The sequence below is a fragment of the Chlorocebus sabaeus genome, chromosome 10 (genome assembly GCF_047675955.1).
Source record: "Chlorocebus sabaeus isolate Y175 chromosome 10, mChlSab1.0.hap1, whole genome shotgun sequence".
NCBI classification, from domain to species: Eukaryota; Metazoa; Chordata; class Mammalia; order Primates; family Cercopithecidae; genus Chlorocebus; species Chlorocebus sabaeus.
The window spans coordinates 11,611,953-11,631,280 of NC_132913.1; the positions used below are offsets into that span (position 1 = coordinate 11,611,953).

Genomic DNA, 19,328 nt, shown 5'->3' on the forward strand with positions numbered 1-19,328 from the left:
GAGGATTTAATCTTCACTCTCAGTGCTTTTTATCAGGATTCTTCTTCGGTTATTCTGATTTATCTCCTGGTTTGCTGAATTTTACTACTCAATAAATGTTTCCAGGAAGGTCTTGAAGATGTTATATTCTCTGAGTTTTTTCATATTGGATAATGTCTATGTGTTGACTTTGGACTTGAATGGCAATGTGATCATGTTTAATATTTTTTGGTCATGTTTTTGTCTTTAGGACTTGGTTGACAAAGGATGGCCCACAAGTAACACAAGCTTGAAGACATAAGTTTTATTTGGCATACATACTGTTTGTTGTTGTTAAGAGACAGGGTCTTGCTCTGTCACCAGGCTGAAGTGCAGTGGCCTGATCATAGTCCTGTAACTTTGAATTCCTGGCCTCAACTGATCCTCCTCCCTCAGCCTCCTGAGTAGATAGGACTACAGGTGCATGCCAAAAAGCCCAGCTAATTTTTAAACTTTTGGTAGAGACAGGGGTCTGCCTATGTTGCCCAGGCTGGACTTGAACTCCTGGCCTCAAACAATCCTCCCACCTTGGTCTCCCAAAGCACTGAGATTACAGGCCCCCATGCCTGGCCTACATTATTTAAAAATATTTAATTAAAACTGATAAACCACTAGCAGACTAATCAAGGAAAAAAGAAGACACAAGTTACCAATACCAAGAATGAGAGAAGCAACATTATTACATATTCTAGAGATCAAAAAGAAATGGGGAATATTATAAACTCTGTGCCAATAAATTCAACAATCTAGATGAAATGGTTAAATTTGCTGACAGACACAAACTACCAAATCTTGCTCAGGAAGAAAGACAAAACCTTAATTGCCTTATCTATTAAAGAATTTGAAAGTTCAAAAGCTTCCTATTTATAAATAAGACTCCTGCCCCAGATGAAATAATCTGCAAATTCTATCAATCATTTAAAAAGGAAATAATATTATTATTATGCAGCCTCTTCCAGAAAATGGAACTTTCTCAACACATTCAATGAAGCCAATTTGAGCCTGACACGAAAAAATCTGAAAACGATATCGTAAGAAAGAAAACTACAGAGATCTATCCCTCATAAACACATATGCGAAAATCCTAAACAAAATTTAGCAAAGTGAATCAATCAATATATATAAAGGATATCATTGCCAAGTGGGGTTTATCCTAGGAATGTAGGGCTGGCTTAATACTTGAAATGCAATCAAAGTAATTCATCATACTAACATCAGATTTTAAACTTTGAATACGATTTCTTATGTGTGAATTATACTTCAATAAAGCTGTTAAAATAATTGTTCAATTTTCTAAAATGTACATATTCCATTTAATAGTCCTTAATCTCAGTTTTGTTGAAAAACATGTAAAATCTGTCAATACTAGGCCAATCTTCCCCAAGGGCAGTAACAGCCTTCTGAATGGCAGGTGTTGCTCCCCTCCCGGTTGATCTTTTTTTTTTTTTTTTTTAAATCAGACTGTCCTTGAACTTGCTTTTATTAATATTTATGGTACAAATTTCCTTCTGTTTCAGTGATGATTTCCTCCCAAACAGGTTTTTCCAACTGTTTTTTGTATTTGAAGTCACCATATGTAAACTTTGTTTGCTTTGGTACGGTTTGGGTAACTTCCTTGACTTTTTTTCTCATCTTGTCTGAGACTTGCTTGAATTACAGTTGAAGACTGATTATTGGTCCTACTCATTTCTTTGTATCTAAATTAAATGGTGTATGTTTATGTCACATTCGCAAGCACAAAGGGGAGAAAAGAGAATTCGAACAGAGGGTAAGAGTAGTCCTTGTATAACTACCCTGGTAATCAATTAGAAATTAAATTCACTGAAATAATATCTTTAGGGTTTGTACTGTTCTCATTTCACATAAAGCCGTGGAGATTTCTTCCGTCCTTGCTGAGATTTATTAGGTAAGCCTCTTTGCTTTTTCCTTGACTTTCATTATAGGTCTGACACTCTCTCCTTCCATCTATTTACTTTTAAATTTGTAAGTACTGTCACCTTACTTTGCTCAAAATTGCTTTCAGGAAGGCAAAAAAAGGAGTTAAACATGACAGCAAACCGCTTAGGAAATTACTGTGCCTTTTGTTTGGTTAAAAATATTCTAATTCTGTTTGTTACTACTGAACTTTTGAGCCACTTTTACTAATTTTTCTGGGGTTGGAGTCATGTATTTTAAGTGACATATCCTGTACTAAGCTTCATACTGTTATTTTTACTGACATTACAAATTAGACAATTACACATGTTTAGGTTTACAATTTAAATCTTTTCTGGGAACATCTAAACATTTTTCTCATGAATATATAACATGAATTAATCTTAACACATAACGGTCAAGGCTTTTTTATTTTATTTTATTTTTATTTTTGAGATGGAGTCTCACTCTGTCACCCAGGCTGGAGTGCAATGGCAAGATGTCGGCTCACTGAAACCTCTGCCTCCTGGGTTCAAGCGATTCTCGTGCCTCAGCCTCCCAAGTAGCTGGGATTACAAATGCCCGCCACCATGCCCGGCTAATTTTTTTTGTTTTTGGTAGAGACGGGGTTTCACCATGTTGGCCAGGCTGGTCTTGAACTCCTGACCTCTGGTGATCCGCCTGTCTCGGCCTCCCAAGGTGCTGGGATTACAGGTGTGAGCCACTGCGACTGGACAAGGGTTTTATTTATCGAAGATGAAAAATCTTATTTTGTGAAGCATAAACCAACAAGAATGAATAATACTTGTTTTACTAAAAGATAATGAGTAACTTTCTACATGATTCTTACCAGATTCCACTTAAAAACTAGCTTTCTTGGGCCTTGTAATAATTCCATAGGTAAAACTAATCAGAGCTTCTTCAGATTTAGTTATTCCCCAAAGATCTGTTGCCTTCAGAAAAAATAAAAGCTATCAAGAATAAAACAATTTTAGGAAACGGAACCTGGGGTTACTGTTCAATGACTAAATCTGATTTTGTCTCGTGACTATTTTAAACTCTTTACAATAAAGGGTTTGACAACCCAAAAATATGCTAAATTCTAAATTAAAAAACCAATAATTATATAGTTTTAAGCAGAAGATATCTTGGTTGTCTTAGAACAAAGAAAAGTTTTTAAGTAAATATCTAATAAAGACACAATAGAAATTATGTCATCTGTCTTGATTGTAAATAAGTAAATGTAGTTAATTTACTCCAGAAAATAATGACCAGGAAATACAGAAAACAGAGGTGGCTTCTCAAGCCTGTAGTATATCATAAGAACCGATAGAACTTTTTAATGATACTGATACAGTGGTTGCAATCCATGCGAATTTTGACTCAGTTAAGTATGTGTAACAAAGGCTGTATGGTTCCATAAACTACATCTTTATTTTCAAGAAAGGAAAAAACCCCAACAATAAAGCCTTAACACAGAAGCAATACTTACCAGTACCGGAATTTTGAACCTAATGTAAAATAATGTGCAAAAAAATTCTTTTGAGGTGGAAGTGGTCTGTCCAAACGGAAGAATGTGTGATGTTCTACACATGCTTTCCACAAATTTTTACATGCTCTGTAATTCACCATGTTAAATCCCAATAATGTTTCTCTAGATTCATGCTGTAATAAATGACAAAATGCAGAGAATACCAAAAAAATGTCAGGATCTAATGCTCCATTTAATTTACTTTTGACAGATAAATTATTCTAGCCTTCTAAACACGAACTTGTTAATGATATAGATAGAATCTACAGGATCTTTTATCTAGGGTTTTTTGCTTATCCAATAAAAAGGCAATGAAGTATATGGAAAAGCCTGCAAAATCTGGACCTAATTCATCCTTTTTTTTTTTTTTTTTTTTTTTTTGACACATAGTCTTACTCTGTCACCCAGGCTAGAGTGCAGTGGTGCAAACTTGGCTCACTGCAACCTCCGCCTCATGGGTTCAAGTGACTCTTGAGCCTCAGGGTCCCGAGTAGCAGGAATTAAAGGCATGCACCACCAAACCCAGCTAACTTTTTCTATGTTTAGTAGAGACGGGGTTTCACCATGGTGGCCAGGCTGGTCTTGAACTCCTGACCTCAAGTGATCTACCTGCCTTGGTCTCACAAAGTGCTGGAATTACATCATGAGCTCCCGTGCTGGCCTTGTTCATTCATATTACAACTCTTAGGAACTTTTACCTTAGATCATAGTTAGAAATGAGCTCAAACTTTTACTATGTATCTGTTTTCAACATTAGCTATGACTCTGTTTCAAAATATAATTCTAGGCCATAAATTAAATGTTAAAATACATCATCACAACTTTTAACAATATTCCTAATTTAAAATATCTGTCGAGATTGTAAATAAGAACATTCAGCAGCTCTGAACACTATTACATAATTCAAATTTTAAAATTAGTACTAAAATAATTTCCCATTTTCTTGAACACTGGTACAGATTTCTAAATAAATAATTTCATTAAAGTAAACCATATATAGCAACATTCACATCCCATAATTGCACAGCTCTGACTTTCACACAATAAATACAACCATTTAACCTTTATCCAGTTTCAGAAATGGATCGTTATTACCACCGCAGAAGTATCCTTTATCTCCCCTTTCTACCAGATTACCTTTCCAAAGTTAATCACTCTTCTGCCTTTATCACCATAGAATAGTCATGCTTGTTTTTGAACTTTATTGTACATACATGGAATCACACATATGTGTCTTTAGGTCTGGCTTTTGTTCAGCATTATGTTTCTGATATAAATTCAAACTTTGTGAAGCAGCAATTCACTCATTTCCACAGTACTCTATTATAATGAATTTAATAGTTAACTTATCCACTTTACTGTTCACAGACATTTGATATTTCTAGTTTGGGGATATAAGAAGAATGCAGCCATGCATATTCCTGTATGTTCTCTGGTGTACACATATGCACATTTTTGTTGCTGGGTCATTTGATGTACGCATATGCTCAGCTTTGGTAGATAATGCCCAACAGTTTTCCAAAATGGGTAGATCAATATACACTCCCTCCCACCAGTAGCATATGTGCCATATATTCACGAACTACTGGTTTATCAATCTCTTTCCTCTTATTGTTCTGTTGTGTATGTAGAGGTAGCATATTTTGGTTATACTTTGAACCTCCTTTATAATTACTGAGGTTCAGTGTTAATGGCCACGTGGATATCCTCAATTGTGAACTGTCTATTCAATTCACTGGCATATATTTCTATCAGGATGCATATAAACCAAGGATTCTGTGTGTATTACATAATGTTCTATACTGTTTCACTCTCTTAGTGATATCTTTTGATGAAGAGAGTTATTAATTTTAACACAGTCCAAATCATCAATCTTTTAAGGGTATGAAGGTTTCCTTCTATGTCCGGTTAAAGAAATCCTTGCCCATCAAAAGTTCATTAAGATATTTCCCATGACTAATACATAATAAAATGCCCAAGTATAAAGTATTAAACTATCATATTAGAAGGAAATATGCTTAAAACATCACTTCTTGATTACCAGAAAATTAAGTCTTACTTATGGTTAATAGTTGTTTTGTTTGTACTAACATATATAGTTTATATGTTTTACCATATGCCATAAACATTATGCAAAGTAAGAGAAAATGTCTCAGCTACTGTGATGCACTAATGCTTCTCACTATCAGCATCTAAGATGCATATATATTCACGCATTTTGACACTTGGTATACTTTTCAAAAAGTCTAAGTAATTTCCATATTCTATCATTATATTTGAAACGTAACAAAAATTTTTCCAGCCCAATTTCTAAACAATACACAAAAAAAGTTGTACTGAGAGATAAGTATATTGTATGAAGTTTGGGTATTTAAAAACAAAGAGATGTTTTAGAAAGACGACATTAACAAGGCCATCTTCTGCAGAGTATGCCTGTATACTGTCTTTTTTTTTTTTTTTGAGATGGAGTCTTGCTCTGTTGTCCAGGCTGGAGTGCAGTGGCGCGATATAGGCTCACTGCAACCTTCACCTCCTGGGATGGAGCCTTGCTCTGTTTTCCAGGCTGGAGTGCAATGGCACGATATAGGCTCACTGCAACCTTCATCAAGAGATTCTTGTGCCTTAGCCTCCCAAGTAACGGCAAATACAGGTGTGTGCCACCACATCCAACTATTTTTTTGTATTTTAGTAGAGATGGGGTTTCGCCATATCGGCCAGGCTGGTCTTGAACTCCTGGCCTCAAGCAATCCACCCACCTTAGCCTCCCACAGTGCTGGGATTACAGGCATGAGCCACCGTGCCTGGCCTGTATACCATCTTTACTTTCTTTTCTCCTATCAGACAGGTTGTAATGTGCCTATGCTGTAACAAAGTCTGAGGAAGGCATATCTTACCCAATAGCATGAAAATCTAATCATCATGCTTGTGAACTACAAAAGGATCCCTGTATACTGTCTTTAATCAATTGTCAGTTAGATATTGTTGCTGTTATCACTTATTGGTAAACACACTTTTAACTGGTACACTACTTCAGAAAATGAGTGTGAGGATTCAGTGATATGAAAATGACCGGTCTTTTACCAGGCACATAGTAAGTTTTCAATAAAGCCTGGATATTATAACTATTATTAATAACAATAGTATTATGATGGGATATTACTAGAAGTTAAATTAGAAAAGTTGACTTCTACAGTGCCATCTATGATTACTTAAAGTAAAATATTTGCCCTCTGGTTTCCAGATAACAGTATTATATTTTAATCAGCTAAATTTTAAAACATGTAAAAGAATTTCCATTAGCAGCATTAGTCATAATATCCCCAACCTGGAAATGGCAAAGCTGTCCATTAACAGCAGAATGAATAATTTATGGCATAGTCATTCAGAGGAACACCATACATAAGTGAAACAAACTAACGTTATATGCAACAACATGGATGAATCTCACAAAAAATGTTAAGGGAAAGAAGGCAGACAGTAAAGACAACAACTGTATAATTTCATTTTTTAAAGTTCAAATATAAGCAAATTAATCCATGGTCATACAAATGAGAGGAATGTTTACCTTCCAGGAGGCTTAATGACTGGAAGTGGGCATCAGCTCCAGCAGCAACATTTCAAGCATCTGGGGTGCTGGTAAAGTTCTACATATTAGAAGGAGGTACATATCCTACATATCTTGGAGGTGCTGATATGGATATGTTCACTTCATCAAGTTGTGTACTTAAAATATGCACATTTTCGGTATTATATTTTATTTCAATAAAAATTCTCTTGAAAAAAATCCCTCTATATTTTATGAACATAAATGATAAACCACAGTTTATAATCACTTAGTAGATCAACACAACAGAGCTGATTCAAAGACTTTCTTTATTTTTCAGGAGGCAGTGTGTCCTGCTCTGTTGCCCATGCTGCAGTACAGTGGCACAACCATAGCTCACTGCAGCCTTGAACTCCTGGGCTCAACCTATCCTCCCACCTCAGCCTTCCAAGTAGCCGAGATAACAGGTAGAAGCCACCACTGTAGCCAAAAGCTTTTTTTGTTTGTTTGTTTTTGGAGACAGGGCCTCCCTATGTAATCCAGACTGGAGTACAGTGGTGTGATGATAGCTCATTGCAGCCTTGAATTCCTGGGCTCCAGAGATCCTCCCACCTCAGCCTCCTGAGTAGCTGGGACTAGAGGCACACATCATCACACCTGGCTAATTTTTTTTTTCCTTTTTTTTTTTTTTTTGTAGAGACAGTGTCTCACTAAGTTGCCAAGACTGGTCTGGAACTTCTGGTCTCAAGTGATCCTCCCACCTCAGCCTCTCAAAGTGCTGGGATTACAGGATTGAGCCACTGTGGACAGCCCCAAAGACATTTTTAAGGTTTCAAATACATTTTACACACATACACATACAATCATCTTGAAATCTGCACTAATTTGCCAAGATTTCTCAGATTTCTAAAAAATAATGTAAATTAAAGGATAAGGTTAGTTTGATTTAATGAAACAGATAAAATCATTTACAAGATGAAATTATTTGCAACACCATACTTTCCATGACAACTCAATTTGTTATTTTTAATATATAAAGCCATTACCACTCCAACAAAGGGAGGCAACGTGTTATAAGTTCATCAACTTGTAACACTCAGCTCCCCTAAAACGAAATGAACTTATATAAGAAAGGAAGTACTAGAGATTTAGTAGGGGAAAAGGGATATATGAAATGCTCATTTGCTGCCCTCCATACAGGGACCCCGAGGTTTTCAATGAACATCATGTATGAGAAATCAGTTTCTAAGCTCGAGAAACAGCAAGAGGAATATCTAGAAGAACTTTAAATGAGAACCACATACACATTGGAAAAACAAGTACATTTTGTTATAACAAGTGAATTCATTACCTCAGCAGGCAGTTATCCATAGTATTAATTGCACTTTCACTTGTACTAACAGAAAACTTCTGTCATGAATGGGTATTTCTTAAAAGGCTTCATTTACATCAATAATTATTAAATCAGTACTCACCAATTCTTTTCTAAGTTGAATAAAAAACTGTTTGCACTTAAAAGAAATTTTTACAATCTTCAACCTGGACAAAAGAGAATAAATTATTCAAAGTATTGCATAATGATAAAAATGTTAACAAATTACAAAAAATATTTTACATGTATATTTAGTAATACCTAAACATTTTATCATATATACATACACAGAGTACATAAAGAATTGAAAGTTTTTGGTGCTTCGTGGAAAAAATAATTAGTATTTGTGTTCAACTGAGGAAAATTTTGTATCTACAGAAACACTTAAAAACAGATGTCACAAATTAAAATTTCAAAAAATATCACTAACTTAGTTGTTTACTCTCTGCAAATTTATAAGCAAGCCTTGGAAAAATGTAAGATTTAATTATTTTACGCAACAACCCTAAAAACACTTTTAATTTTAAAAAGCATTAAATTTTAAAAAGTTATACCACCTTTCTTCTTAAACGCAACCCACATAATGCCATAAGAATTCCCAAAGCCTTATTAGTACAATCAGTATAAGCCAAGTCATTTTACCTCATTCAAACCATATAATAAGTAACACAGTAAACACAGTCTTTTTAAACTTTAAGACATAAAGGTAATAAGACTAAAGAGATTTGATCTTACTGAGCAAAATGTCCTTCAGGATCCTGTCTCAATCTTCTAAGTAAATATTTTCATGATAATTCTAAGTCTGAATCTTCACGGCTTATGGCCCTATCTATCCAAGAAGCTCTCAGCATTCTCAAAGAATAAACTTCTCACACTTTAATCACTTGAAGAGGCAAATGCATGAGTCAACTTCAAGGATGCATGTTCGGAGTAGGGAAGAAGAGATTTGTTTAGGCTTCTGATTTGAAAATTTTGTATTTTACTTTTGGATACTGAGCTTTCACTTGACAGGGATATAACAACATAGGAAAAATATTCTGTCATAGAGATTCTGTCATAGAGAGAGGGCATTATTTCCAGAAGCAAAAAAAATAAAAAATAAAAAATAAAAATTTACTGTATTTATGGGAAAAAAAGTCAGGTGCCTCAATTCAAAAAATCCTATGAAGACATACTGATATTTCAGAAGTTAGACAACAAAAAACACTGTTCATTTCTAAATGATCAAGAGAAAGGAAATCTAGGTCGTTTCAAATCACCTTAATTTCAAAAATTCCCAGGAAGGTATCAATCAATGAATAAAAATCTTTTCACTGAATGTTCTCTGTTGTACAATATATATTTTGTATAACTTTTATTTTCTTATAAATGTATTTTGTGTGACTTGTATTTTCTACAAAGTTTTTTTCAGAAATTTACCAATGTACAAATTAAAAATCTTTCAAACAGTATCTATTTTATATAGCAGTAACATAGCTATAACTGTTTTCTTTTGGCTACTATATGCCTGGTTTATCGTTTTCAATGTTTCTGTCATTTTGTATAACATTTTAGGTATGTCTCTTGTAAACAGTATAAAGATTGATTTTTTTTTTTAACTGGAACAATCCCTTCCAGTAGTTAATAAATCAATAGACATACTGCGCATTTTTCACATGACATCAGAGTTTTTACACTGACTTTACATTTCAGTTTAAGGTTTGCCTTTGTCATCTTAAAATGTATCCTATTACAGACACAGTTTCACTATATTGCCCAGCCTGGCCTCAAACTCCTAGGCTCAAGTGATCCTCCTGCCTCAGCCTCCTAGTAGCTGGGACTACAGGTGTATGCCACTGCATTTGGCTCAGACTGATTTTTAAAAATTCAGTTTGAATAATCCAAAATATATGAAACAATAATAAGTACTTGAAAAGACACTCATTATCATTAGCCAGCAGGGGAATGCAAATAAAAACTACAATGAGATACTACTTTATACCCACAAGAATGGTTATAGTAAAAAATACAGATAACAAGTGCTGGTGAGAATTTGGAGAAATTAAACCCACATGCAATGCTGGTGGGAACGTAAAATGATGCAGCCATGTTTGAAAACAGTTTAGCAAACCCAAGTATTCCACTCCTAGGTACATACACTCAAGAAAAATGAAAACATATGCCCACACAAAAACTTGTACAAATGTTCAGAGCAACATAATTCTTACTAGCCCAAAAGCGGACAAAACTGGTGATATAAATGTGGTATAACTATAAAATGGAAAATTATTCAGCAATAAAGGGGAAAGCAAAATGGATACATACTACAATGTGGATGAACCTCAAAAATGAATGAAAAAATCAATCACAAAAGACCACATAGCACATGATCTCATTCAATATTAATATCATATATAGAATAGGCATATCTATAGAGATATATGATAGTGATTAGTGATTGTCTAAGACTTCTGGCAAATAAAAAGCAGAGAAAGGAACAGGGAATGACTCCTAATAATTACAAGGTTATCTTTTAGGGGTAATATAAATGATTCAAAATTAGATTACGGTGGTGTTGTCTCTGAAACTATACCACAAACCACTAAACTGTATACTTTAATAGGCAAATTTACGGTATGTAGATTATATCAATAAAGTCATTTAAAAATTCAGTTTGATGTTTTCAATATGAATATCCAACACATTTACAGTTTTGATAACTAACATACTTGGATTTATCTCTACTGTAATTTTTTTTTGCTACTTGTACAAAGTTTTCTGTTTCTACTGGAATGCCAATTCCAGTAGATCATATAACTATTCTATATAACTATTTTATATCATATAACTATTTTATACTGTTTTACTGATTAACTTTCACATGGTTTTGGAAGGCAGCTAGGCTCACCATTATACCACCAATGCATCTTTTCATTTTCCCTTTTAAGCATTTTATTATGTATAACTGACATGCAAAATGAACACATTTAAAGTATATACTTTGGTAAGTGTGACGTATGTATGTACTTGTCAAACCATCATCACAGTCAAGATAGTGAACATATCTATCATTTCCAAAAGATTCCTTCTGCCACACTGTAATCTTCCTCTAGAACTCCAACACAGCAACCCATCCTGCCTACGTAACCACTGACCAACTTTTTGTCCCTACGGATGGAATTTTCTAGAATTTATATAAATCAAAGCATAGAGTATGTATTTTTCATCTGTCTTCTGTCACTCTGCTTAATTATTTAGAGATTCATCTGCATTGTGTTTTTCACTAAATATTTTCTCCACTTTGCCGAGGAGCATTCCATTCTATGGATATACCACAACATGGATGGAAATAGCCATCACTTCATGACGAATATTTAAGTTGTTTCTAGTTTTTGGCTATTACAAATAAAGTCACTTTGAACACATGTGTGCAAGTCTTTGAACATTTGCTTTAATTTCTGTTGGTCAAATACTAGGTAGGAGTGAAACAGCTAGGTCATATGGTAGATATATTTCCAACTTTTTAAGAAACTACAGAACAGTTTTCTAGACTGGTTAGACCATTGTATATATTATAAGAATACACTCATTCTAGTCTCCTTAATGCTTACTACTTGCATGGTACACCTTTTTATCTATTTATTTTCAGCCAATCGCTATATGTATATTCTTATCTACAAGGAAAGCCATTATACTTTTTTCTTCCCCATTTGTTTGCCTTTTATTCCCTTTTCCTTTTTCTTTTCTAAAACACTGGTAAGGACCTGGTGTACAAAGCTGAAGAGAAGTAGTGACACGAAATATATATTTTCCTGATCTTACATAAAAAGCATTAAGACTGTCACCATTTTGTACAATATTAGCAGATATTCCCTTAATCAAAATGGAAAGTGCCTCTTATTTATAGTTAGCTATGTCTTTATTTTTTTATCATGGTCAATTTTGTCAAATTCTTTTTCTGCATCTATTGAAATACTCAAATGTTTTTTCTATGTTATTATAATAATACGGTTAATTATACTGATTGACTTTCAGATGTTAAAGCAATCTTACATTCTTAAAATAACCCCCATTTGAACATGATGAATTGTCATTTTTATATATTACTCAATAGAAACTGCTAAACTTTTATTAGGTATTTTTGCATCTATGTTCATGAGTAACTGCAGTTTTCTTTCCTTGTAAAGTCTTAGCCTGGTTTTAACATCAAGGTAATAATCACATAAAACATGTTCCTTCTTTATTGTCTAAAAGAACTTATGTAGAACTGGCCTTACTTCTACTTTAAATGTTCGACAGAATTCACAACAAGGGGCCTGGAGTTCAAATGTTCAAAAGGTTTCTAATTACAATTTCAACTTCTTTAATTGATACAGATAGATTCAAGTGTCTTTTCTTCTCAGGTCATTTTTTAGTTTGTCTTTCAAGGAATTTGCACATTTAATCTACGGTATGAAATTTATTAATGACATTTGTATTAGTCCATTCTCACACTGCTCATAAAGACATGCCCAAGACTGGGTAATCTATTGGGGAAAGAGGTTTAATTGACTCACAGTTCAGCATGGCTGGGGAGGCCTCAGGAAATTTACACTCATAGCACAAGGCAAAGGGCAAGCAAGGTACTTTATTCACAAGGCAGCAGGAAGGAGAAGTGCAAGCAGGGGAAATGCCAGATGCTTATAAAACCATCAGATTTCATGAGACTCACTCATTATCAGCAGAACACAAAGGGGGAAATTGCCCCCAAGATACAATTACCTCCACCTGGTCCCACCCTTGACACATGGGGATTATGGAGATTACAATTCAAGGTGAGATTAGTGGCAGTAGGGTGGGGGGGGCAGGACACAGAGACAAGCCATATCAATATTCAAACATTCAAATCTGCTCACAATATTATTTTATTATGTTTTTAATGTATGTAGGGTCTGTAATGATATCCCCTTTCATTCTGGATACTGGTACAGCCAAACTTTAGATATACTTAGGGCTTAGTTCCAGACTACCACAATAAAACGAATACTGTGATAAAGTGAGTCACACAATTTTTTAATTTCTCAGTGGATATAAAAGTTATGTTTACACTATACTGTAGTCTATTAAGAGTTCAATATACTATAGTGAAAACAATTGGTATAATAAAAAATCAGAGTAATTTGTAAAAAATTCTAATGATCATCTGAGCCCTGAGGAGTTGTAATCTTTTTGTTGGTGGAGGGTCTTGCCACAAGACCACATTGCCAAATGCTATTTGATAGCATTTACCTACAATATAACTTCTTTCAAAACAGTCAATCCTCTTGACCCAGCTGCTGCTTTATCATGAAATAGTCTATATCCTTTGTCATTTAAACAATGCTCACAGCATCTTCACCAATAGTATATTCCATCTCAAAAAAATCACTTTCTTTGCTCATCCATAAGAAGCAAATCCTCATCTATTCAAGTTTTATCATGAGATTGCAGCAATTCATCCCCTACCTCATCTTCGGACACCACTTCTAATAATAATTCTCTAGCTATTTCCACCCCACCTGTAGTCACTTCCTCCACTGAAGTCTTAAGCCCCTCAAAGTCATCTATGAGGGTTGGAATCAATTTCTCCCAAATTCCGGTTAACGTTGCTACTTTGACCTTCTACTATGAACCATGACTGTTCTCAATGGCATCTAGAATGGTAAATCATTTCCAAAAGGTTTTCAACCTACTTTTCCCAGATCCATCAGAGAAATCATCCTCAATGGCCACTACAGTCTTACAAAACATGTTTCTTAAAAAAGACTTGAAAGTCAAAACTACTCCTTGATCCATCAGCTACAGAATTCATATTGTGGCAGCAAACATGAACCTCCTTGCCATCTCTAACAGAGCTCGTGGGTGGCAAGATGCATTGATTGTCAATGGGCAGTAATATTCAGAAAGGAATCTTTTTCTAAGCAGTAGGACTTAACAATGGGCTTAAAATATTCAGTAACCTGTGCTGTAAACAGATGTGTGGTCATCCAGGCTTTGACGTTCCATTTCTAGAACACAAGTAGGGTAGATTTAGGACCTAGCATTTACAGAATGGTAAATGAGCACTGGCTTCAACTTTATTTCGTAACAAGACTCAGTCAGTCCTTTGAAACACTGAAGCCAGGTATTAACTTCATCTATGATAGTCCTAGATGGCATCTTCTTCCAACAGAAGGCTGTTTCATCTACACTGAAAACCTGTTGCTTAGTGTAGCCATTCGTCACTCAGCTAGATAGCTAGATATTCTGTATAACTTGCTGCTTCACTTTGAACTTTTATGTATGAAGATGGCTTCTTTCCTTAAGCCTCATGAACCAACCTGCACTAGCTTCAAACTGTTCTTCTGCAGCTTTCTCACCTCTCTTCTCAGTCTTCACACAATTAAAGAGAATTAGAGCCTTGCTCCGGATTAAGCTTACGGGAATGTTGTGGCTGGTTTCATGTATCCACACCACTAAAATATTCTTCATATCAACAATAAGGCTGTTTCACTTTTGTATCATTTGGGTGTTCAATGGAGTAGTACTTTCAATTCCTTCAAGAACTTTTCCTTTGCATTCACAATTTGGCTAATTGGTGCAAGAGGCCTAGTTGTTGGTCTGTCTGGGTTTTTGACACGCCTTCCTCACTAAACTTAATCACTTCTAATTTTTGATTGAAAGTGACAAAAGTGCAACTCCTCCTTGCACTTGATCACTTACAGACCACTGAAGGGTTATTAATTGGTCTAATTTCTATATTGTTGTGTCTCAGTGAACAAGGAGTTCCAAGGAGAGGAAGAGAGACAGGAACGGCCAGTCAGTGGGGCAGAAAGAACCAATATTAATACAATATCTATCACTTAAGTTTGCTGTCTTATGTAGGTGTGGTTTGTGGCATGCCAAAACAATTACAATACTAAGATCAAAGATCACTGACACCACAACATATATAATAAAAAACTTTGAATTATTGTGAGAAATAGCAAAATATGACACAAAGACACAATGTGAGCACACGCTGGTGGAAAAACGGCACCAACAGAGTTGTTTGATGCAGGGATGCCACAAACCTTCAATTTGACCATTTGTATGTCTTTAAAGTTTCTGAGAAATGTTTATTTTAAAACATGAATTATTAGGCTGGCTTTTGCTGTTGGGTTCCTTGTTATTCTGGATACCAGGTCCTTGTTGGATGTACAATTTGCAAATATTTTTTCCAATTCTATAGGTTGTCTCTATACTCTTGTCAATTGTTTCCTTTGCTGTGTAAAAGCTTTTTAGTTTGATAGTCCCGTTCGATTATTTCTGTTTTTGTTGCCTGTACTTTTAAAGACCTACCCATAAAATCTTTGCCTAGATCAATATTCTGAAGCATTTCCTCTATGTTCATTTAGCAGTTTTATAGTTTCAGGTCTTACATGTAACTCTCTAATCCATTTGGAGATGATTTTTGTATATAGTGAGATAACGGTCTGGTTCCATTCTTCTGCAATAGATATCCAGTTTTCTCAGTACCATTTATGGTAAAGGGTGTCTGTTCCCTACTATATGTTCTAGGTGCTGTTGTCAAAATTCAGTTGGCTGTAAATACATGGATTTATTTCTGTGTTCTCTATTCTGTTCTGTTGGGTGTATGTGTCTATTTTAATACCAGTACCATGTAGTTGTGAATACTGCAGCTTCACAGGGTAATTTGATGTCTTCCGTCTTTATTCTCTTGACTTAGTATTGTTTTGGCTATTCAGGATCTTTTAGGGTTCCATATGATTTTTTTTTTTTTTTTTTTTTTCTTAATAGAGACAAGGTCTCACTGTGCCATCCAGGCTGAAGTGCAGTGGTATGATCATAGCCCACTGCAACCTTAAAGAGCTGGGCTCAAGTGATCCTCCCACCTCAGCTTTCAGAGTAGGTAGGACTACAAATACATGCCAGTATGCCCAGCTAATTTTAAAAAATATTTTTTATAGAGACAGGTCTCGCTATGTTGTGTAGGCTGGTATTAAATGCCTGGGCTCAAGCAATCCTCCTGCCTTGGCCTCCAAAAGTGCTAGGATTACAGGTGTGAGCCACTTGGCTCCCCACCCATATGAATTTTAGAATTGCTTTTTCTATGCCTGTGAAGAATGTCATTGGTATTTTGACAGACATTGCATTGAATCTGTAGAATGCTTTGGGTAGTGTGGTCATTTTCACAATATTAATTTTTCTAATTCATGAGTATGAGATGTTTTTCTACTTTTTTTTCTGTTCTCTTCAATTTTTTTCCATCAGTGTTTTGTAGTTTTTGTTGTAGAGATATTTCACCTCCTTGGTTAAGTTTATTCCTAAGTATAACATTTGGTAGGTATTGTAAATGAGACTGCGTTATTGATTTCTTTTCCAGCTATTACTGGTGTATAGAAACGTAACTGATTTTTGTACATTAATTATGTTCCCTGCAACTTAACTGAATTCATTTAATAGTTCTAAGAGACTTTTAGTGGAGTCTTTAGGCTTTTCTTTATGACCAGGTTTTCTGCAAAGAGGAACAATTTGACTTCCTGTTTTCCCATATGGATGGCCTTTATTTCATTCTCTTTTTTGACTGCTCTGGCTAGGACTTCTAGTACTATGTTGAATAAGAGTGGTCAGCATGGGTGTCCTTGTCTTCTTTTAGTTCTTAGAAGAAAAGTTTTCAGCTTTGACCTGTTCTGTATGATGTTAGCTGTGGAACTGTCATTTCTGGCCTTGATTGTGTCAAGATACGTTTTGCCTATATCTAATTTGTTGAATTTTTTTTTTTTTATCATGAAGGGATGTTGAATTTTATCAAATGCCTTTTATGTGTCTACTGAGATGAATGTATGATTTTGGTTTTCAATCTGTTGATGTAAAGTATTTCACTTACTGATATTTGTATGTTAAACACTCCTTGCATCCTGGAAATAAACTCCGCTTGATCACATGGAGATATGTCAAAAGTGTATCTTTTTCGCGTATCATTGAATTTGCTTTGCTAGTATTTTGTTGAGGAATTTTGCATCTATGTTCATTAGGAATACTGGCCAGTAGTTTTTTCTGTCTTGTCTTTTTTTTTCAGGCAGGTCTCACACTGTCACCCAGGATGAACTTCTGAGCACAAGTGATCCTCCTGCCTCAGTTGCCTGAGTACCTAGGACTACAGGCATGTGCCACCACACCTGGATAATTCTTTCTTTTTTTGTTGTTAGTTGATTTTTATCACTTCAAAAAATAGAAGCTTCAATTTGTTGATCCTTTGTATTATTTTTTACAGTCTCGACTTGATTTAGTTCTGCTCTGATCTTTATTGTTTTTTCTTCTACTAAATTTGGGGCTTGGTTTGTTCTGGCTTTTCAAGTTCCTTGAGATGCATCACTAAACTGCTTATTTGAGCTCTTTCTACTTTTTTGATGTAAGCATTTATTGCTATAAACAGCCCTCTTAGCAATGCTCTTCCCGTATCTCATAGATTCTAGTATGCTATGTTGCTGTTTTTGTTTCAACAAATTTTTTAATTTCTGTCTTAATTTCTTAATTGACCCAATGGTCTTTCAGGAGACTGTTATTTAATTTCCATGTATTTGTACAGTTTCCAAAGTTCCTTGTAACTGATTTCTAGTTTTATTCCATTGAGGTCTGAGAAGATAATGGATATAATTAGTATTTAAAAATTTTTTGAGACTTGTTTTGTGGCCTAACATATGGTCTTTCCTGAAGAGTATTCCACGTGCTGGGGTGAAGAATACATATTCTGCAGCTGTTGGATAAAATGTTCTTTAAATGTTTATTAGGTTCCTTTGGTCTACAGTGTAGGTTAAGTCCAATGTTTGTTTTCTGTCTAGATGATCCATCCAATGGTGAATCTGGTGTGCTGAAGTCCCCAACTACTATTGTATTGGAGTCTGTTTCTCTATCTTTAACAATATTTACTTCATATATCTGGGTGCTCCAGTGTTAGGTACATATTTTCAATTGTTATATCCTTTTGCTGAATTGATCCCTTTATCATTTGATACTGACCTTGTCTCTTTTTATGGTTTTTTACAAAGTATATTTTGTCTAAAATAACTGCTTCCGTATGCTTTTAGTTTCCATTTACATGGGATTTTTCCTTTCCTTTACATTTAGTCTATTGTGCTTTTTTACAGGTGAAGTCGAGTTTCTTGTAGGTAGCATAGAATTGGGTCTTGATTTTTTACATCCATTCAGCCAGTGTCTGTTTTAATTGGAATTTAAACCATACACATTCAATGTTGTTAAGTGATATGTAAAGATTTATTCTTGTTATTCTGCTAATTATTTTCTGATTGTTTTGTACATCCTTTATTCCTTTCACCCTCTCTTGTTGTTTCCCTTGATTATTTGGTGTGTCTGTGGTTTTTTTTTTTTTTTTTTTTTGGAGTAATAACCTTTGACTCCTTTCTTTTTCTCGTCTACTCTAGATGTATCTTATCTGCTCTGCCAGGGAATTTTATACTTTTGTGCATTTTCATGATAGTACATAGTATCCTTTCACTTTCAGATGTAGGGCTCCCTTAAGCATTTCTTACAGGATCCATCTAGTGGCAATGCATTCTCTCGGTTTTTGCCTATCTGAGAAAGACTTTATTTCTACTTCATTTTTGAAGGATAGATTTGCTTGGGTGATGTATTCTCTCAGTCAGCATTTTTATTGGTTTAGCTGCACTTTGAATATATCACCATATTCCCTCCTGGCCTGTAAGGTTTTTGATTAGGAATCTGCCATTGGTCTGATGGGGATTCCATTATGTGTGACTTGATCCTTTCCTCTTGCTATTTTTTGACTTCTGTCTTTAACAATTTGACTACAAAGTGCCTTGGAGGAGACCTTTTTGGGTTGAATGTCTGTGGGGTTCTTTGAGCTTCTGGTATCTTAATGTCTCTACTTCTTGCAAGAGTTGGGAAGCTTTCAGCTAGTATTTTCCTAAATAGGTTTTTTTTTATGCCTT

The 19,328-nt window shown here is 34.8% G+C and overlaps 1 protein-coding gene and 1 non-coding gene across 4 annotated transcripts in view; both read right to left on the reverse strand.

Moving 5' to 3' along the window:
* The window catches only part of PTPN4 (protein tyrosine phosphatase non-receptor type 4), a 241,659-nt gene that overhangs the window by 60,490 nt on the left and 161,841 nt on the right, over window positions 1–19,328 (reverse strand). For all 3 annotated transcript variants that reach the window (XM_007964710.3, XM_037988092.2, XM_073019612.1), the window contains 2 exons: window positions 8,483–8,546; window positions 3,425–3,597 (listed from right to left, as the gene is read on the reverse strand). In XM_007964710.3, coding sequence (XP_007962901.1) covers window positions 3,425–3,597; window positions 8,483–8,546 — 237 coding nt within the window. The remainder of the gene's footprint in view (window positions 1–3,424; window positions 3,598–8,482; window positions 8,547–19,328) is intronic.
* On the reverse strand, window positions 6,299–6,405 carry LOC119620606 (small nucleolar RNA U13). Its single transcript, XR_005237095.1, has one exon. It is a non-coding gene; the product is annotated as a small nucleolar RNA U13 (small nucleolar RNA).